The following is an 18,858-nucleotide window of genomic DNA, read 5'->3' on the forward strand; positions in this document are numbered from 1 at the left end:
TATTTTCTTGAAACTAGTAAGAAACTAACAAAAAACATTTAAATAAAAAGTGCATAAAATTTAATAAATATTTTAATAAAGCATTTAAACAAAAAGTGCATAAAGTTTAAATAAAAAGAATATGTGAATAAAAATATGACTTTTTTATAAGTAAAAAGATTTTTATTTAATATTCATTTGGAAAGATAAATATATAATCAATGACTTTTAATGAATATAATTAGGAAATGTCAAATCAACCAAGCATAAGAAAATGCTTTATCTATGCTAAAACTAGATGATTGATGGAAATCTATGCCTTCCAAAAGGCTGAGTTCGGAAAGCCAATTAAAATTTTAAAATGAGAAGAAAAGAATTCATATAAACAAATAATCTAATTAAGTAATATCTTTTATTATGAACCAGTTTTTACAAATATTTCCATAATGGGATCATATAAAATACATACATCAAAAAGTATAAATTCAAAACAAGTGATTTCTTACTAAATGGGGGGGGGGAATTCAGATTATGTAACTGTGAATATAAAAGGTACAAATAAACTAGGAACAAAATTCAGAATTTTTACTGTCTTAAAAAAAAATTATGTATCAATTTAGCTTTCACAGAACAATTTTTAAAAACTTATGTTCATTATGAATAACATGTTTATCATGAATGCACTAAAATTAAAGTGAGAACTATTATAACATTTATTCACATCATACAATATATGACATGATTAAAAAAAAAGATGCAATTACTGAACAATTAAAAGTTATAAAATTATGATCACTTACAATCAAAAATTTGTTCATTAAAATGAGTGACTATAATTCTTCATTACATTTATCAAATACTCTCAAATCAGAATTAAAGCGGTCCATTATATACCTGATTTTAAGAACACAGAATAGCTGTATATGATGGCTGCATAAAATTTTTACAGGAAAAGAGGGTGATACTGTTTTAAAGTTAATTTCTTTCTACAATTTGGGCACTTTCTTGTTCCTCGAATTGACGTTACCAGACACTCATTACAAAATACATGACCACATATAGATGAAACCAATTCTCTGCCAGAAGATGTGATCTGTAAAATAAAAATTAAGTTACATTTAGAGAAATTTAAAAAATACATAGTTAGACTGTGCTTTTGCTTAAGAAAACTTCTGCATACTGCAATATTTTCATTAATTACTGCAAAACTCACATTAATAACCTAATATGAAACATCCTTTAATCCCTTAATTTTGATATCTATTAGCTCAAACACATAGAATTCTTCTGACAACAAAAACTGAAGTATCCCTTGTGGTCCAAAAGACGCATGTAAAAATGTCAGCCATGTGGCAGAATATAAAACAACAAACACTGTGCCATATCTGCTTTACAAAAATGCAAAATCGTGAAAAATCTTGTGCAATATAATTCACATAACTGATTAAGAATTTTTTTTTTACAATTAAAATTATACAAAACTGAATTGCACATACTATTTTGAAAAAAATATATGAAGGAAAAAAAAAGCATTTCTTTTAACTTAACAACAAAATATAATCAAACACTGATTTAATCCTTTTGGTCCCAACAGGACCTATATGTCCCAGCCATTGTATCTGTTATTTCAGTAAAACAAATTAGCATTGTTTTACTTAGTAGCATTTTGAAAACAATTTCCATATACTTGAGTAACTTTTATGTCCATTACTGTATATTATAACTCCTATTTAAAATATCATATGTGTGTACTTCCAAAGTTACTGCATTTTAGAAGAAACTGGAGACTATTTCTGCTTTTTTCAATGTAAGTGTTTTCGTTTATTATTGACATGGACTGAACTTGAATTCTTATCTGCCAATCTAGGACAAAGTAAAATTGCTTGCAGATGAATCAGTCAATTCAGACCTGTTGGTAACTGGGCCTAAAAGGGTCTATGATTTTCATTATTAAATACCAGCCACCTAAAATGGTTTTATAAAGATATATATAAAGATTTCAATGAGTAGTATTATTAGGTCCAGCTAGTAAAACTTTATAAAAATGTTTAAAAATAATTCAAAAATATTGCTTTTTTTAGTGCACTTATTTATCAACTTTCCAATAGAACAATTCTAGGCTTTAAATTCAAAAGAAAGAGCTGTAGCAAATATTGCAATTCATAGTACAATTTCTTTAATATGACAACTACTTTTAATTATGCCCCCAAACTACCTGAGTGAATGAAGATTACGCTTTAAAGCACAAAAAGCATTGTTAAACAATTAAATACCAAATATGATTATGATTATATCATTATGATTGTTTCTTTCCATCAGACTTTCTCAACTGTTTTTATATAATTTATGGTATGCTATTCTATTCATTACATACAGGGTGAATCTACAAAAAAGTGTGCAAAACTTTACATGGTGAGAAAATGTAGCTATACGAGAAATATTCGTCACAGAATGTACGGATGAAGCGTGAGTGGTGAGAAGCTAAAAGATAGTTTTTCACTGTCACACTTAAAGAATTAACACAAGAATAAGAGAAGATACTTCACAAAACATTTTATTAATAGGAATGAATTGATGTACAAGCTTAAAGAAATTGCTCAAAAGACATTCTGCCTGGTGTATTGCAGACTTCACACCTGCGCAACAGGCACTAACGTACATTTGCGAAGACACCAGGGATTTCTAGAGGGGGGATCGATGCAGAGAATTCTGTACCTAGGCAGTCTCGGCCACAGGGCACATAATCATTGAACTTGGTGGTTTCACCTGCCCAAGGGAAGATACCTTGAGATGGAACTTCATTGGCCTACCCGAGGTGAGTCGGCATAAGTCACGGAGCAGTTGGTTCTGTAGCTCGGTGTGGGACAGCACCAAGTTTGCTCAGTAATGTCCTGCTTTGAACTGCAGCTCACATAGTACTGGCAGGGAGCAATTTTGATGACCAGTCAGATCTCCAAGCGTAGTTCTCGGCGAGAACTGGGAGTGGTGACCCTGCAGGCCCAGGTGGTAGCTTTGGCCATTGAGAAACAAAATTTTAAAATCTGCTACCTTGGATTGAAGGCCCAGGGAGGCAACATAGGACAGCTTCTAAGTTCAAGACCCTCCCTTTGCCTAATATGGCAGTTTACGGATGAGGCCAATCCGTGTAATGCCAAAGGTGGAGCATATAAATAATCAATTCAATATGGCCCCACAGAAAAAAGTGCAAACACGAGAAATCCGGTGATCTTGGTGGCCAATCTATAGGACCACTTCAACCAATAAATAATACATAAAACTTAGCCCAGTTAGCGGTAGGTGGAATGAGGGATATTTTAAACTGATTTGAGAGTATATGAGAAGATTTAACAGCTGTTTTAACTTTTTTGAGGTCAAAAGTTAAGGGATCCTTATGGATCGAGCAATATGGGCCTTCATTTAACAGTTCAGTGACTCCATTAATGCATTATGTGTTTGTCCATTACAATAATCTGCCCACCCTCATCAGTTTTACAGAATACCTTATCAGATATTATTGTACCTTTTATAGAATAGCTTATCAGTACCCTGATCAGAAATAATGATATCATGATTAGAATGAGTTTCATGTAAGGTTTTTCTTTTCCAAAATTTTAGAAAATTTAAAAGCTTTTTTAAGAGAAGCAATGATTTGAGGAGATGGAGTTTTAAATTTCTGTGAGAACTTCCAAAAGGCTGCCTATTCTAGCTTCATCCCTCCCCCTGAAAAAGTAAAAAAAAAAAGCTATTCATCTAACAAATATATTCCAATTTAACAAACTATCAGTGTCTTTTCAAATTTTTCCCTTTCAGGATTTTTCCCCAAAAATGATCCAATTTAGTTATTGAACCCATGCCAAGCTTACTCAAAAATTATTCTTTTCACTAATTAACATTTCTCTCAATCTGACAAATTACGGTTTCCAAATATGATAATAGCTTTTTTAGCATAAAATGTACAAATGTACAACAACCCATGGATAAGGGAATACTTTGTCCCTTTAAAATGGAATTATTAGTCACATGTACAAATAAACTGTAACAATATTAATCAGTGATATACTGAATGAATTTCAAACTTTTTTTTCAAAATTTCACAAATTAAAAAATTTAGTCCATGATGTAATTACTAAGACTCATAGAATGAAATATATCATAAATGTTTTAAGAAAGCAGGTTTTTATTACAAGCTAAAATGAAATGCGATTTCCCCATTTTCAAAGTTAGCAGGGGAGAAGATATTTTTGAAACCTGAAATTGACTTTTACAGATCTGTTGTTTTTCAGATTATAAACCTTGCAAAGTTGAGTTATCAACTTTTGCATTGATAAAATACAAGCAGTGACTAACCGAATGTTTAAAATGAGGAGAAAATATAACAAATCAGATTTACAGATGTTCTTTTTGGTACAAAAAGAATATTCTAATGCAATATGGAAAACAAGTTGAAATATCTAATGATTTCCAAACACTAACAAGAAATTTGGAAAATGAAATTGTTAAAACAAACGTGATTTATAATTTTTCTTTCTAGTGGCATGGTGACAAAAAAAGCCAACTGCCACAATCTTGGGCCACCCAGATGATAGAGTTGGTTAGTGATTCTTACTACTGTACCAATAGGCCCAGGGTTCAAATCCCAGAGAACACATGGATGTTTGAAAATGTATAGTGTCTGTGCTGCAAGGAGGTGCTCAAATATATGAAGAGCTGAAAGACCTTTCAAGTGATTGGTAGTAGAGAAAGAAAGAGTGGGAAACCCTCAGACCACTCCCCTGAGCAACAATGCAAAATTAGGTCTGAGCTTAAAATTAGCAAGGTCTGGTGATACATAACACACCTTTGATAATACACAGGTGCTAGCCTTGTTTCACCCTGTACCAGCCACAGCCTTTTTTAACAGTCTATGACAAATACAATATATTAAAAAATATACACATATATGCCATAAAAGTTATTCCCCCACCACCCAACTAATTAGGTTTCCTATAAGTCACTTTCAAACACCTAGCCAGAGAGAATCATATAGTCAATAACAATACACTGAATGATGTCAGGCTATTATTATTACAGCAATCTTATCAAAATTAAAGTTTGAATTTTTGATTACGTCAAAAAGAATTTCTAATTCTGAAGCTGTAATAGGACCTTTAAAGCGAAAGCATATTTGGTACCTGCCTTCTATAACAGCCTCAATAAGAGTAAACAGCAATGGCACAATCTGAGCTGGAGAATGTGCAATTTCAAAATTAGGCAATTTCATTCTGGTGATTCTTAAAATATAGCTACTGAAAAAAAATAGCGGCAGTCTCTCTCTTTTAGTTTAAAGAGCAACTGGTGTTTAATGCATAGGATTACTAACAAAAGTGTGAAGATTTTATAGAACAATAAAAACAAACAAAAGGTTTCACACAAACATGCATTTTATCTTACTTTTGATTTATACATTTACTCATTCAAAATGACCCCAGGTAAGACTGGTCAATGATATGAGAGATATGATACATAACTTAAGATGTCTGCAGTTAGATTTTAATAAATGTTAATTCTATAAATGAACTGCCAAGTGTACTTGTATAGTTACTAATTTTACATTGAGATTAAAATGATGTTAAATAAAATCAAATGCCCTTTGCATTTCTTTTTATGTCTAAATTGAAATCTCCCATCATAATAATAAGAACATATGTAACAGCAGTAAAACTCTTCATTGATCAATATTCTCAGAATATTTCATCAATGCATTAACATCTTCAAATCTCCTGAATTAACAACTGGATGAATATATATGAATACTATAATAAATCTTGACTGTCCATTAAATATTACATCAAACATACAAACATGGCCTGCTTCTGAATCCTGTATTCTCTTATGCTGCTTAACAGTAAATTCTATTGGTACACAATCTGTTACACTCGTCAAATTTTTGTAAATCACAACACCAATAGTTTGGTGAAATAAAATAAAATATAGCAAACACCACCTGAACACACTGAATGTCTACCAGACGACCTAGCCATTCACACACAGTCGCACATGTGCATGGAGCTACGACACCGCCAAAATTTCGCTATTTTTTACACGTTACTAAATTGGACAAAGAGTATACACTACTCTTTGTCCAATTTTTATTTATTTGATTTTATTTATTATTTTTATTTTACTTGTTTTTTGCATTTGCTAATGTGCTCTTTCATGTATCTAATGATGCATTTAAATTAATTGTAACATCTTAAATTTTACTTTTAATTAATTTGCTAAAATTTTGCTTCAAATAATGCTTGAATTTTCCTTTGTCTTAAATTCTGCCTTATGGAGGAACATAATTTTATGTTAAAATGTGACAAAGAGGCTTTTGAGAATGAAAAGAATTTGTACGACAGTTTAGCAGGATTTCACAACACAATTACAGTAACTGAACAAGAAATTATGTCTATTTATATAATTAAAGACGAAATGTTAGGATAACAAATTAAAAAGCATAAAGATTTTACAGAAAAGTATTTTTGGCGGGAGGTAAGTTTTGATTTCCTTAAAATCATAAATGCTTGATTATTTCATAAACATCCATTCTATATTTTTAATTTTCTAATTTCTACATGTCATCTTAATAGGGTCAAACTGATGATCTAAAATCCAGAAATTTCCTAAATCTGCAATTGCCAGAGACCCAACGATTCCAGACCTTAGGCTTTGTACTGCCACTGTCTTATACAACATGGGGAATTCAAAATATTGTTGGAATCGAAAGTTCTCTCACGGTGTTTCAAAATATTCTAAGATTGCTATAAACTTACATCAATCACTTTTAAAATGTAACTTTTAATATGTACAATATTTACAAATCATTAATCAAAACATGGTGGTTCAGTTGACAAACAAATCTATGTGCTTTCGCAATCGAAATCTTTCAAATATTAACCGAAGTGTTCATAATCAACTAGTGTGTGAAGCATCAAACATCCATCTCTCGAGCTGCCGGTGGACAGTCTATGGAAATTCACAAAGCATGTCGTGTTCAACACACGACGCTAGCGCCATCTATCAATTAATCAATCACACACTCCCCACCTGAACTCTGTTAAGAGTTCACATTAATCAAACAACAGAAAATATATTCAAAACTATAATCATTATACTAAATTCTAAAAAATGTATGTTAATCATCAAATACAATTTGACACTACTTCAGTAAATCTAAACTATTCTTAACCTAAGCACATGAAACAAAATTAGCAAAATAAACAATTGCATAAAACATATTGAATAATCTCTTATTAATAAATTATAAAAAATGTTGGCTAATCTTTGGAATATGGTAACAGGTAGTTTGGCGACATTTTAATAAGGCGATAAAGGTTACTAGCTAGGACTTTAACAGTGTACATGGATAAGGTCAATGTGCGCAATATCATTTTTGTGCAATTCTGGGATGTCTTTTTAAGTGAAAATAGGTCGACGTGTACATGGATGATACCGTGCTTGTGAAATTCTTAAAAACGCGGCAAGCAGTGGACGATTCTGCACTTTCTCGCAATTTCGCACCTAATCTTCATCATGATTAAGCACTTTTGTTCCATAAAAGTTCTAGCATAAGCATAATTCGGCTAGCAGATTGTTGGAAAAAAAATAATGATTAAAAAAAAAAAAACATGCCTTTTCTTCGTGAAAACAAAATGGCGTCCAAAAACAAACTAACAGGTTGCCGTAGCAGGGTTGGTCGTCAAGTTTTCGCCAAAATTCGCCTAGTTACCATAATTCAAAGATTAACCAAAATGTTTTTAAAGTTCAAAAGGATATAATAATTGAACTGGCCGGTTTATTATTGTTCCATCAGCAGTTTTTAGTTCATAAGAACAAACTTTGTTGTCACGACCACGAAAAACGTGTATCACTTTGCCACAGTTCCGCAAAAGTTTACACTTGTTGTTGCCTTCGATTAATACACGATCATCAACTTTTAGATCATCATAAACGTTAGGATTTTTTAATTGATGAGCTGTCCGAAGATCCATCAAATATTGTTTTTTTCCATTTAGTCCACAATTGTCTAACCAATAAATCTTGGTAAATCTTTCTTTTGGTCAGAAAGGACTTGGTAGAGTCATCTTTAACAATAGAATTAAAGTTGATAGGTAATGTAGAATCTTTGTTTCCAAAAATAAAAAAAATTGACTGCCTTCAGTCGCAACGGTTCCTTGTGGTCGTTGTATACATATGTCAAAGGACGAGAATTCAAAACAGCTTCCATTTGTGCTAAAACTGTTAAAATTCTTCAAGTGTTAGTAAAGCTTTACCGAGAATTTTTCTTAAGCACTCTTTCACTGATTTTACTAATCTCTCGTAAAAGCCTCCCCACCAAGCCCCTTGTTCTATTACAAACTTCCAACTGATTCTTTCATTTGACAGAAAATCTTGGAATTTCTCATTCAACAATAGTTTAGAGAAATGTTCGAGTTCCTTTTTTCCCTTTTTAAAAGTTTTTGCATTGTTCGAATAAATTACTCGACAATTGCCACCCCTAGATGTGAATCTTTTGAATGCCATCAAGAAAGAATTCGTAGAGAGATTTGGTACAAGTTCCAGATGTATGGCTCTAGTGATAGCACAAGTAAATAATGTTATATAAGCTTTTTGACTTCCTTCGACGTTTTTTACGTACATCGACCCAGCAAAATCGATGCCAGACACGTAAAATGGTGGTGTCTCATTGATTCTATCTTCTGGAAGTTGAGAAGTGGTCTGGTCAGCAGACTTCAATGAATATCTTTTACAAATAAGACACTTAATTATTAGTTTTTTGCAAATTGACGTCCTTTGGGGATCCAAAAGCAACTTCGAATTTCAGCTAAGGTCGTTGCTACTCCTCCATGCATCATTTTAACATGTGCACTTCCTACTATCAAATTCGTCAGCCAGGAGTCTCTTGAAAGAATTGCTGGATGTTTTTCATCATGTGACAAATTAGAATGTTCTAATCTTCCACCTGCTCTCAGTATCCCATTCTGGTCTAAAAATGGGTTAAAAAGATATAAAGATGATTTCTTTTCAACTTTATTCGTTTTCTTCAGAGACTCAATTTCTTTGGGATAAAAACGTTCTTGTTCAGATCGAATCCAATAATTTTCGACATCTACTATTTCTTCAGTCATTAACGGACCTGTCACATGGTTTGTTTTCCTAATTTTACCAATGAATTGCTTTATCCAACCAGTTACTCTCAACAATTTTCTTAAATTGAGATTTTCTTAACAATTTTCTTAAAATTTCTTAAATTACTATATTTTGAGATGTCTATAAGCCTTTCTTCAACTGATGTGCATACAAATTCATAAATATGATTAATGTTCTTGCGGTATTCCAATTCTTCTTCAATGACATGTTTCTCTTCATTCTGCCGAGGCCACAACTCAGATGACATTCTAAGCCATTCTGGTCCTTGAAACCAGATAGGATTGTTTTTCAGCTCATGAAGTTTAGCTCCTCTCAAAGCCAAATCAGCGGGATTACATTTACCGGGGCAATAGTGCCAATTGTCTGGGGATGTTAAATTTTGTATTTCTTGAATATGATTTTTAACGAAGAGCTTCAATTTCTTTGCACAGTCTTTTATCCAAAAAAGTGTGATTTTTGAATCAGTCCAGAAAAAACAAGAAAGTTGTAACTTTAAAACTTTAGTGATTGTAGTGCCTAGTTTGGCTGATAAAAGAGCTCCCATTAGTTCCAACCTAGGTAAGGTGAATGGTTTTAAAGGTGCTACTCTAGTCTTTGAAGCAACAAAAACCATAAATATTTGTTCATTGCTAGAAATTATATGCAGATACGCTACTGTACCATACGCCTTTTTGCCAATGGGTTAAAAAGCGTCAGAAAAACAGTGTGCAGTTCAATCCTTTCCACATCACTATTACCGACGGCAGAAAAATAATATTGTGGAATACCAATTTTGTCTAAATTGGAAACTTCTTTGCACCAAACAGAACATTAATTTTCTGGTAGTTCATCATCCCAGTCTAAAGAATCCGTAGAGACTACATTACCGATTATAAGTGTTCAAATTTGTTGCAATATGATTTTGACTCTAAGTAAAAATGGTGATAGTAGACCTACAGGATCAAAAATTCATCCTATTGCTTGTAAGACAAAACGTTTAGTATTAACTTGTTTTGATAGAAATGTTATCAAGTTTTTTACATCAAAGTAAACTATGTCACCTTGGTTGTCCCAAGCGACTCCTAACACTTTCAATGGAGGATTTCTAGCTTCCGAAACATGACTAGATTCCTCGGATTCAATACCTTCTTTAATCCATAATTTGCACAGCTCTTGAGAATTCGTGTGCCATTTATGTAGAACCATACTAGCATCTCTAAAAATGCTAACGCATTCTAAACTGGTATTGAAAGCAAGTTCAACGTTTTGGTGTTCTCCAATAATGTCATCTACATAAATGTGATCATTTAGAAATTCGCAAGTGGCAGGGTAGGTTTTCTCATATTGTTTCAAATGGTGTTTAATGGTTGCAGCCAGTAAAAACGGACTGCTATTTATGCCAAATAACACACGAGTGAACCGATAAGTTATAAAATTTTGTGGATCATCGAATGTGTTTTTAGTAAACACAAAACGCGTTACATCTCTGTCTTTCTCATCTACTTCTATCTGAAGAAAAGCCTGCTTTATGTCACTTGTAAATGCTACAGGATGAAGCCTGAAGGCCAACAGAAGTTCAAAAATGTCAGGATACAAATTTAGACCAATATGCAAGCAGTCATTGAATGAAATTTCACCAGGTCCATGTGAAGACGCGTCGAATACGATACGCAGTTTACAAGTAGTTCGATCACTGTGAACGATTTCTCTGTGAGGCAAATAAAATGTGATTTGAGATCCACTATCAACAGTGTCTGAAACTAGTTCATTGATGTTTTGTTGTAAATAATCTTGTAGAACTGTTTGGTACGAATAAAAAAGTTCAGGGTTATTCTGAAATCGTTTCAGCGCAATGGCTTTATTATCATGTAACTCATATTTTCTATCAGACTTCCATGGCAGCCTAACCTTGTAACGAGAATTTTTGTATAAAATTTCCGATTCGAATTTTCCCATTATTTTCCATTACTTTTATTTTTTTCATTTAGTTCTTTCTCAGCACGAAAGCATATTGAACGGTTATGTCAACCTTTGCACTTGGAGCAGACGAGATCGCTTCTACATTGCTTCACACTGTGGTTTGATTTCAGACAAAGGTAACATCTTGCATGTTTATGTAATAAATTTCTCTTCTTATCAACTGTCAGTGACTCACAGTCTTCAGTAACATATTTGGATGTATTACAAAACAGACACCAATTAGTAGTTTTGCTTTCTTTAACCGGTGCCAAAAGTTGGTAAGTGGAATGGGCGATACTCCCCTTCCCTCCCTTCTCTTTATAAACACAGAGAAGTGCTTTCTAATTTATGAGTGGAGAGCAAAAGATGGCTTCTCTCGCGACTTTCCGGTTCTGAATGAATAAACTGCAATAATTCGTCAACATTAAAAAAAGGTGACGAATCCGTTTTACGATTGAATTCTAAGGTTATATCAGATGGCAGAGTTTTCATTATGGCTGGAATCAACATAAAACTGTATTTATCTGGTGTGACTTTTAATGATTTCAAGCTGCGTATTTGAGTTTCTATAGTGTTACAACGTTTGCGAAGTTTTAAAGTGTCACTGGATTTGGTTACTGAGGTAAGGCTCAGGAGTTTTTGCATGTGTGAGTTTATAATTATATCTTTCCTGCCAAACCTGTTTTTAAGTATTTCAATAACTTCATCGTAATTTGGTTCCAAAATACAAAAACCTTCTATCGAGTATGCAGCGTTGCCGCATAAGTACGATTTTAAATAATTAAATTTTTGGATCTTTGTTAAAGATACATTATCGTGGATTGCTACTTTGAGAGTTCCAAAAACTTGTCCACTGGGTATAATCTCCATAGAATTTAGTGATGGTTAATTTTGGCAGACGCGTACATTTATTGCTTTCGATTTTAGAATTAGTTTCGTTAAGACAGTTTTTTTATCTGAATTTATTACTTCATTTAATTCTTTCAATTTTTTATTTGCTCTGAATTGCCATAACTGAATTTTTTCTTCGTATTTGATACAAGATAGAATTTCTGTTTCAAACTCTTCCACCTCTGATTTCAAGTCACGCTCTATCTGGGCATCTAATTCACTCAGAGTTTTCAATGTCATGATTAATTGGTCTAAACTTTCTTCTAATGTACTTGTATCAATTTCTTCTTTATTCAACTCTCATTCGATTTTTTTTTTTTTTTTGGAATCTTAGACACGGTGGTCCTGATAACTGTTCTTTTCAATTTTACTTTACCAACAGACTCTTCCGCCATACTTACTCTACAAATTAGAAAATTTAGTCTTACCCTTTGCTGACTTTGCACACTTGCAATGTGCTAAATCTAATTCTTTACAGCCTTATGCACCAGTTGTTTCAAAATATTCTAAGATTGCTACAAATCGACATCAATCACTTTTAAAATGTAACTTTTAATATGTACAATATTTACAGATCATTAATCAAAACATGGTGGTTCAGTTGACAAACAAATTTATGTGCTTTCGCAATCGAAATCTTTCAAATAGGAACCGAAGTGTTCCTAATCAATTACTGTGCAAAGCATCAAACATCCATCTCTCGAGCTGCCGCTGGAGAGTCTATGGAAGTTCAGAAGGCACGTTCAACACGCGATGCTAGCGCCATCTATTAATTAATCAAAATAATTTCCACACAAGGTATTGATGGTAGGGAAAAAGAGGTAGAAGATCCTCTGGTCAGGCAATTCTAAGTCAATATTTGGATGGTACAGAACAAACTCATATTGTGTCTTATAAGGTGTCTAAGACCTAAGCTAATGACAGGTGCATTCTTTGCCCCTCAGCTATAACAAAATTTGTGGACCTGATATAGCTGTAGATTGCAAGATTAGGGAAACTAGAAATAACAACAACAGAAAATTTGCCTTAAAAAAATAATGAATTTATTTAAAAAAGAAAGAAAACAGAAAAAAGTGGGAAAAGGAAAAAGAAAATCAGATGCTTTCAGATTTTATATTATGCCCAAGAGGGCACTTTTTAAACGTTCTGTGTGTTACCTTTAATTAGTGAATATCATGTCCTTCGCACCTAAACCACATAAAATTCAATTCAAGAGCAATATCACAAAATATTTAAAAACAGGAAATCTTTAGAATTTTCAATACACAGCCTGGAGATTTTTTTTTGGGGGGGGGGGTATAGTGATGCCATTGCTTGCTTTGAAATCATTGAGTTTGTTCATAAAAAATTTTGTTAAAATGTTCTAGAAAATTTGAAATAGATAATAAAACAAATTAAAAATTCGGGCTTCCAAGTGCTTATGTTCAGTTGGAGAACTATGTTATTCAAAATCTTATGGCTCTAGGTACCGTTGTTTCTTCACAATGCGAGAAACATTCATGAATTCATGCAGATTCTTCGTTATTTATTTTCTTTAAATATAATACATGGCGATAATATTTGGTGGCAACAGTTTGAAAAGTAAATCAATGCAGAAAGTGAAACAATGCAAAATGCCATTTTCAGACTAATAGCCCTTTGGGTCTAATCCCTTTTATGTTAAAAAATGCAAATAGAATATGAAAAGATAATTTTGAAATATACAACTACAGATAATAGTTACCTGGTCCACACCATCATAACAAACTCCACACTCTATTTTGCGCAAGTTTTCACTAAAAATTAAAATAGAAAATAATTTTAGTAACATGGTCAGAACACTTATTAAATTCTGGACATTTTTGAGAAAATATACACATCAGTAAAATTCAAAAGAGAAAATGAATACATTGGTAAAATTTTACACATAAAAAAGTCAGATGACTATTTTCAATATCATATGTAAATTGAAAATATGTATATCAATGATTTTTATACTTCTTAATCAAATTATGCATTTTTTGCTTTTAATTTTTCATGAAAAATCATTTGAGATTATTAGTTTACTATTTTTTGCTACTCAATCAGATAAAAGTTTACATAATTGGAGGACCAGAGTAAAAATTCTTACAAAGACTATTTCTTATATTTTTTTACAATACAGCTGATATCACTGATGCAAACTGTATAAAGTATAATGAAATGAGTTCCCAAATCAAAATCTTATAATTTAAATTTAAACAAAAAAATACATTTCATGATCCTTAGACTTTTAGTTTATTGTGTGTTGTATAAAATAATATAAACTTATACAATTAAAACTACTATTATATTTTTTTCTGTGAAAAGCTGGAAATATAAAGAAAAAATAATTCCTATTTACTATAAACCTTAAATGATATAGAGGAAATCATATAATTAAACCAAATATCACATATCCTTAAACCAAATATATGATGAAAGCACAAATTAAAAAATCTAGTACATTTTTATCATGTAAGAACTAATTTCTGCTGGTGGTTTTCCCTCTCATGGAAAGAAAAGCACTACTTTTCCTGTAAGAATTACTAGAATATATAGCAACAAAGCAATGTAACAATGGCCTAGAGCTCTCTTTTTTTGAGAAAGATGTAAAAAAGTAAAATATAAAGTTTGAAATTTTAACTTCTAACATTAAATTTTAGAATTTAGAAAAGTAAGAAATACACAAATATTTTATGTATTTGGGTATCTGGAAAATTTTGAAATTTTTTATGATAAAGATAAATTAAGCAGTTCAAAAACATAAGAGAAAATTTCATTGAATTACATAAGCACAATTTTGTTCTACGACCATCTGCCATCCCTCCAGCAGATGAATTCCTTTAAAAAAAAAATCTGATGTGTACATCACATGACTTTCTTGTACGGAATATTAAATTATATGCATTTTTTCCTTGAATTTCATTTAAATTGATTGGATTGAATTAAATCTACTTCATCGACAGCGCATAAACCACAATAGAATAAATGCACTCTTTAAAATTCACTATATTTGTTTACTATAACGACACTCTGAATGCACAAAATTTATATCATATGAAGAATTATCTTATCGTTGCCACATGTTCTATTCAAATACTATAATAAAGCTAGAACGATGTATGAAAGAAATTAAGCAAGCAAAACAGAAAAGAAACAGTTTTTCACTGACGATTGAGTATTTCTCATTCAATTAATTTGGTTCTCACTTCGCGAGAAGGCAAAAATACATAAAAACTCAAAATATCTATATTAAAAATTACGAAGTAAATCTCCACTTATTTCCTCGAAAAAATTCCAGAAAGAATTAAGCATCATTTAATTGGCAATAATAAATGAATGCGTTATCTTTGTTGTTGCGAAGCTAAGTTTCTCTAGACTGGCAACAAATCCGATAGTCTCCTGTTTCAAATGTAAACATCAATGGCCGCCATTAAAAACAGGCTCAGCGGCAATTAAACAACTTTAAAATTGCTTATAATTCTAAAAATGTTGCACACAGGTTTACTAAAGGCATAAAATCCTTAACCGGAAGATAAAAACAACATAATTCAATCATTTTTAAAGCAAAAAATATACAATTTACAAACATATAAGAGTAAAAGAAACTGAGATCACTGAGCCGGGTAACAGAGTGAATATATATATATAAATATATTTATATATGTTTGGTGCGGCCGATTGCAACCAAAATACGAGGTGCACATCTACATGTTATAGCAGTCCTATATACAATATTTCAATGTTCTGAGGCTACTCGTTTTTGAGTTATGCGAGATACGTACGTACGCACGTACATACATACGTTCGTACAGACGCCACGAAAAATTCTCTTCAAAATTCATTTTAAAGCAGTTTTATAATTTATTTGAAGGAAAAGAGTATTTTATTCTGTCCTTATGTACAGATATCACGCAAAAACATTGTTAAATTGCATTCGATAGCGGTCAAAATGGATATTTTCGTTGAAATATGCTGCCTGAAACTTTTCGCGATTACAATACTTCCTTTTTACTTCATACAAGGAAGTAAAAAACATCAGAATGATTTATAAAGAAATTATAAAAGTGAAATTTAACAAAAGTCAATTTTAGGCCAACTGAAGAGTTTTGAAGTGACCTGAATAGATGAAAATGCAATGGAGATAAGTCTGGTGAATATTGGAGATATGTCTGGAGGAAGGGGTCCTATAAAACATCCCACCCATAAGCCTTTGTCTAAATTTATCAAAATATAGGGCTACCATTGTTATGATGGAAGACAACAGCACAACGATTGGTCAGTTCGGAAGACTTTGCTTCAATTTCTGCTTTTAAAATTGACATTTGGAAACAGTATTTTTTCAAGTTCATTATCTGATTAGATGGCAGCAATTTATAGCATACTAATCCTTTGTAGTAACATACGCGAAGAAAAATATTGGATGCTGGCCGCCCTCTTGAAGTTATTAACTACGGGAGTCGAATTTGGCTTACCCCATTCATGCTAAGCAGCAACACCATTTCAAATTAACTCCAAACTGACTTTAATTCACTTTATAATGCACGATTCTGGTTACTCAACTAATTGTAATGCAATTCTCATATAAAATATATTAGAATTTACTTACATATTCTAAATTTTATGTTCTTTGCCTAATTTCATTTTTCAATTTTCTTACAATTTTACTGCAAAAATTGTGAATAATGCAACTTTATTTATTTATCAATGTATTTTTTAAATATGATGAAAATAAAATGAATTACTAATGTACATAGTATTTGTATGGGTAAACTTAGTAATGTATCATATATTGAAGTAAAATCGAATTAAATACAAATATTAACTGGCCAAACATTGCTTGAATCTTCAATCTATAAAAATCTACAAATACCCACCGTAGCTTACGATAACTCGTATCATACAAAATTTAATAATATCAATAAAAATGTGATAAAATGTACAATTCGGATGAAATAAAATTTAATACGAAATATTATTCCAAAAATCACTAGAGGTGTGGGGATGTCTGATTTATTTCACTAAATCAATAAATTTTGTTTATTGCTGAGAAATATTTTCTTTAGTAATGGCTAAAAATTAAAATTCAGGAGAGATCATGAAATCATAAGATCAAAAGATATGACAAGAGTAAATCATGAGTTTTACCACGAGATCAAAAGATATGACAAAAAACTGAAAGTCTCCTGGTAAAACCGAGAAAGCTGGCAGCTATGTTTTAACAAAACATATTGTGTACAATATTGTTTGCATCTTCTTCTCATCTCCATAATGAGCCATTTTAAAAAAAAAAATGGGAGGGGGGGTTATTATTTTTCAGGAAAGCATCACATGCCGAAATTCGGGCAAGCATGTTCTGCTCTGTTAAAATATAGATACCTATACAATGTAGTGGCTTACATACCTATTCTTCAAATGATCATGTGCTGTATTTTTTGGAATATTTAAATCCGCCTGATAGAACCCAACCTGTGTAAAGTGGATTTTCAGCAATAGTGTCTTTTAACAGCTCCCTACTTACAAAAGATGCTTATTCAGAATGGGCATCATCTTCAAAGCTAAAATTTTCCTTGTAAACTTCTCAAACCACCTTCGAGCAGCGTAATCAGAGCACTCTGTCTGCATATTCAGCACAAATTTTATGAGCAGCCTGACTAGCACTTTTTCCTTTTTTAAAATAAAAGAGCATAATATGATAAAAATGCATTTTTGGATTCTCCATTCTTAGCACTACAGTTTTGGTGAAAAGCATTATGCCATAGCACATGCTAGAGGTATTCAATGTGAACAGAAAAAATTGTAAACATCTCCTGTTATCAAGGCCATGCCTTATCAGCAATAACAAAATAATTAGTAGAAAATGCACAGTGATTTGAAAAGCTGCAGAACTTTTTGAATGATCCAACGTTTTACACATTATACAAGGATTTGAAAAGCCTCTTGAAAATGGAGACCCAAGACATTTATTTCTTTTGCCTTTGCATAAATCAGACCTTGTACCCACTTACAATATTTTGGTACTAAAACATTAGCCAGCATCTGGCAATATACCACTAATAATATCATCAATGACTCTGCTCTTTTGCAATTGTTGCAGCAAATCCTAATAGCTGTTGTAATGTTATGGTTGTGATATATTGCAGGGCGCCAGCTACTAAATTAAGTTCCAGTATTATTTAGTAATTCTACCGCAATATGTTTTGAAGATTTAGAATGGAAAGACTCTAAAATCAGATTGGCACAGAATTCAAGTTTTCCAACTATGTTAAATCAGTACCTCTTATAATGATAAAAACAAAGTATATAAAGACCAAACAGAAAGAAGGAAGTAAAAACACAGATTGTTAAAGAAACCCAGATTGCTCTAGTATCATACACACAGAAAACAATGTAACCAAGTGTATAGAGAAAAGATTAAAGGTACACCTGGATGCACGCCACATATGCTCATTCACACTTATTCTTAGAACATATGTGCTAGTAGAATCACTATGTTTTTGAATGTTACATTTTCATCAAAGGTCATCCTTTGAAGCATGGCTGTAAGGTCAAAGTTCAGAAAAAGTCTTATTTTTAATGCAGACAGCTAGCATTCTTAATGATAACGGCTGTTTTGAAAGGTTTTATGAGCAACCAATCAGTATCCCGAAATTTTCATTCTGTGATGTTCTTGTTTAGAATGCTAGTTTGCAATAACTCCATTACGAACTGTGTGATTTGAATTCTATATTTATCCAAACTGTTAATTCACATTTAGAATGGCTATCATAAAATGAGATTATAAGTGGCAGAAAAGTAAACTAAAGGTTCTTTTGCCCATTATAGCAGAAATTAAGGACTTAAAAATAAATAAAAATTCCCTTTATGTCCTTACAT

The 18,858-nt window shown here is 31.9% G+C and overlaps 1 protein-coding gene across 1 annotated transcript in view; it reads right to left on the bottom strand.

Moving 5' to 3' along the window:
• Positions 1 to 372: 372 nt before the first annotated feature.
• Positions 373 to 18,858, bottom strand: part of LOC118181063 (uncharacterized) — a 51,053-nt gene continuing 32,567 nt past the window's right edge. The window contains exons 5-6 of the mRNA XM_035350141.2: positions 13,706 to 13,757; positions 373 to 1,072 (exon numbers count right to left, since the gene is read on the bottom strand). Coding sequence (XP_035206032.1) covers positions 923 to 1,072; positions 13,706 to 13,757 — 202 coding nt within the window. The 3' untranslated portion in view covers positions 373 to 922. The remainder of the gene's footprint in view (positions 1,073 to 13,705; positions 13,758 to 18,858) is intronic.

The sequence above is a fragment of the Stegodyphus dumicola genome, chromosome 9, assembly GCF_044657685.1.
Source record: "Stegodyphus dumicola isolate Sdum_Otavi_A_Nest chromosome 9, ASM4465768v1".
NCBI classification, from domain to species: domain Eukaryota; kingdom Metazoa; phylum Arthropoda; class Arachnida; order Araneae; family Eresidae; genus Stegodyphus; species Stegodyphus dumicola.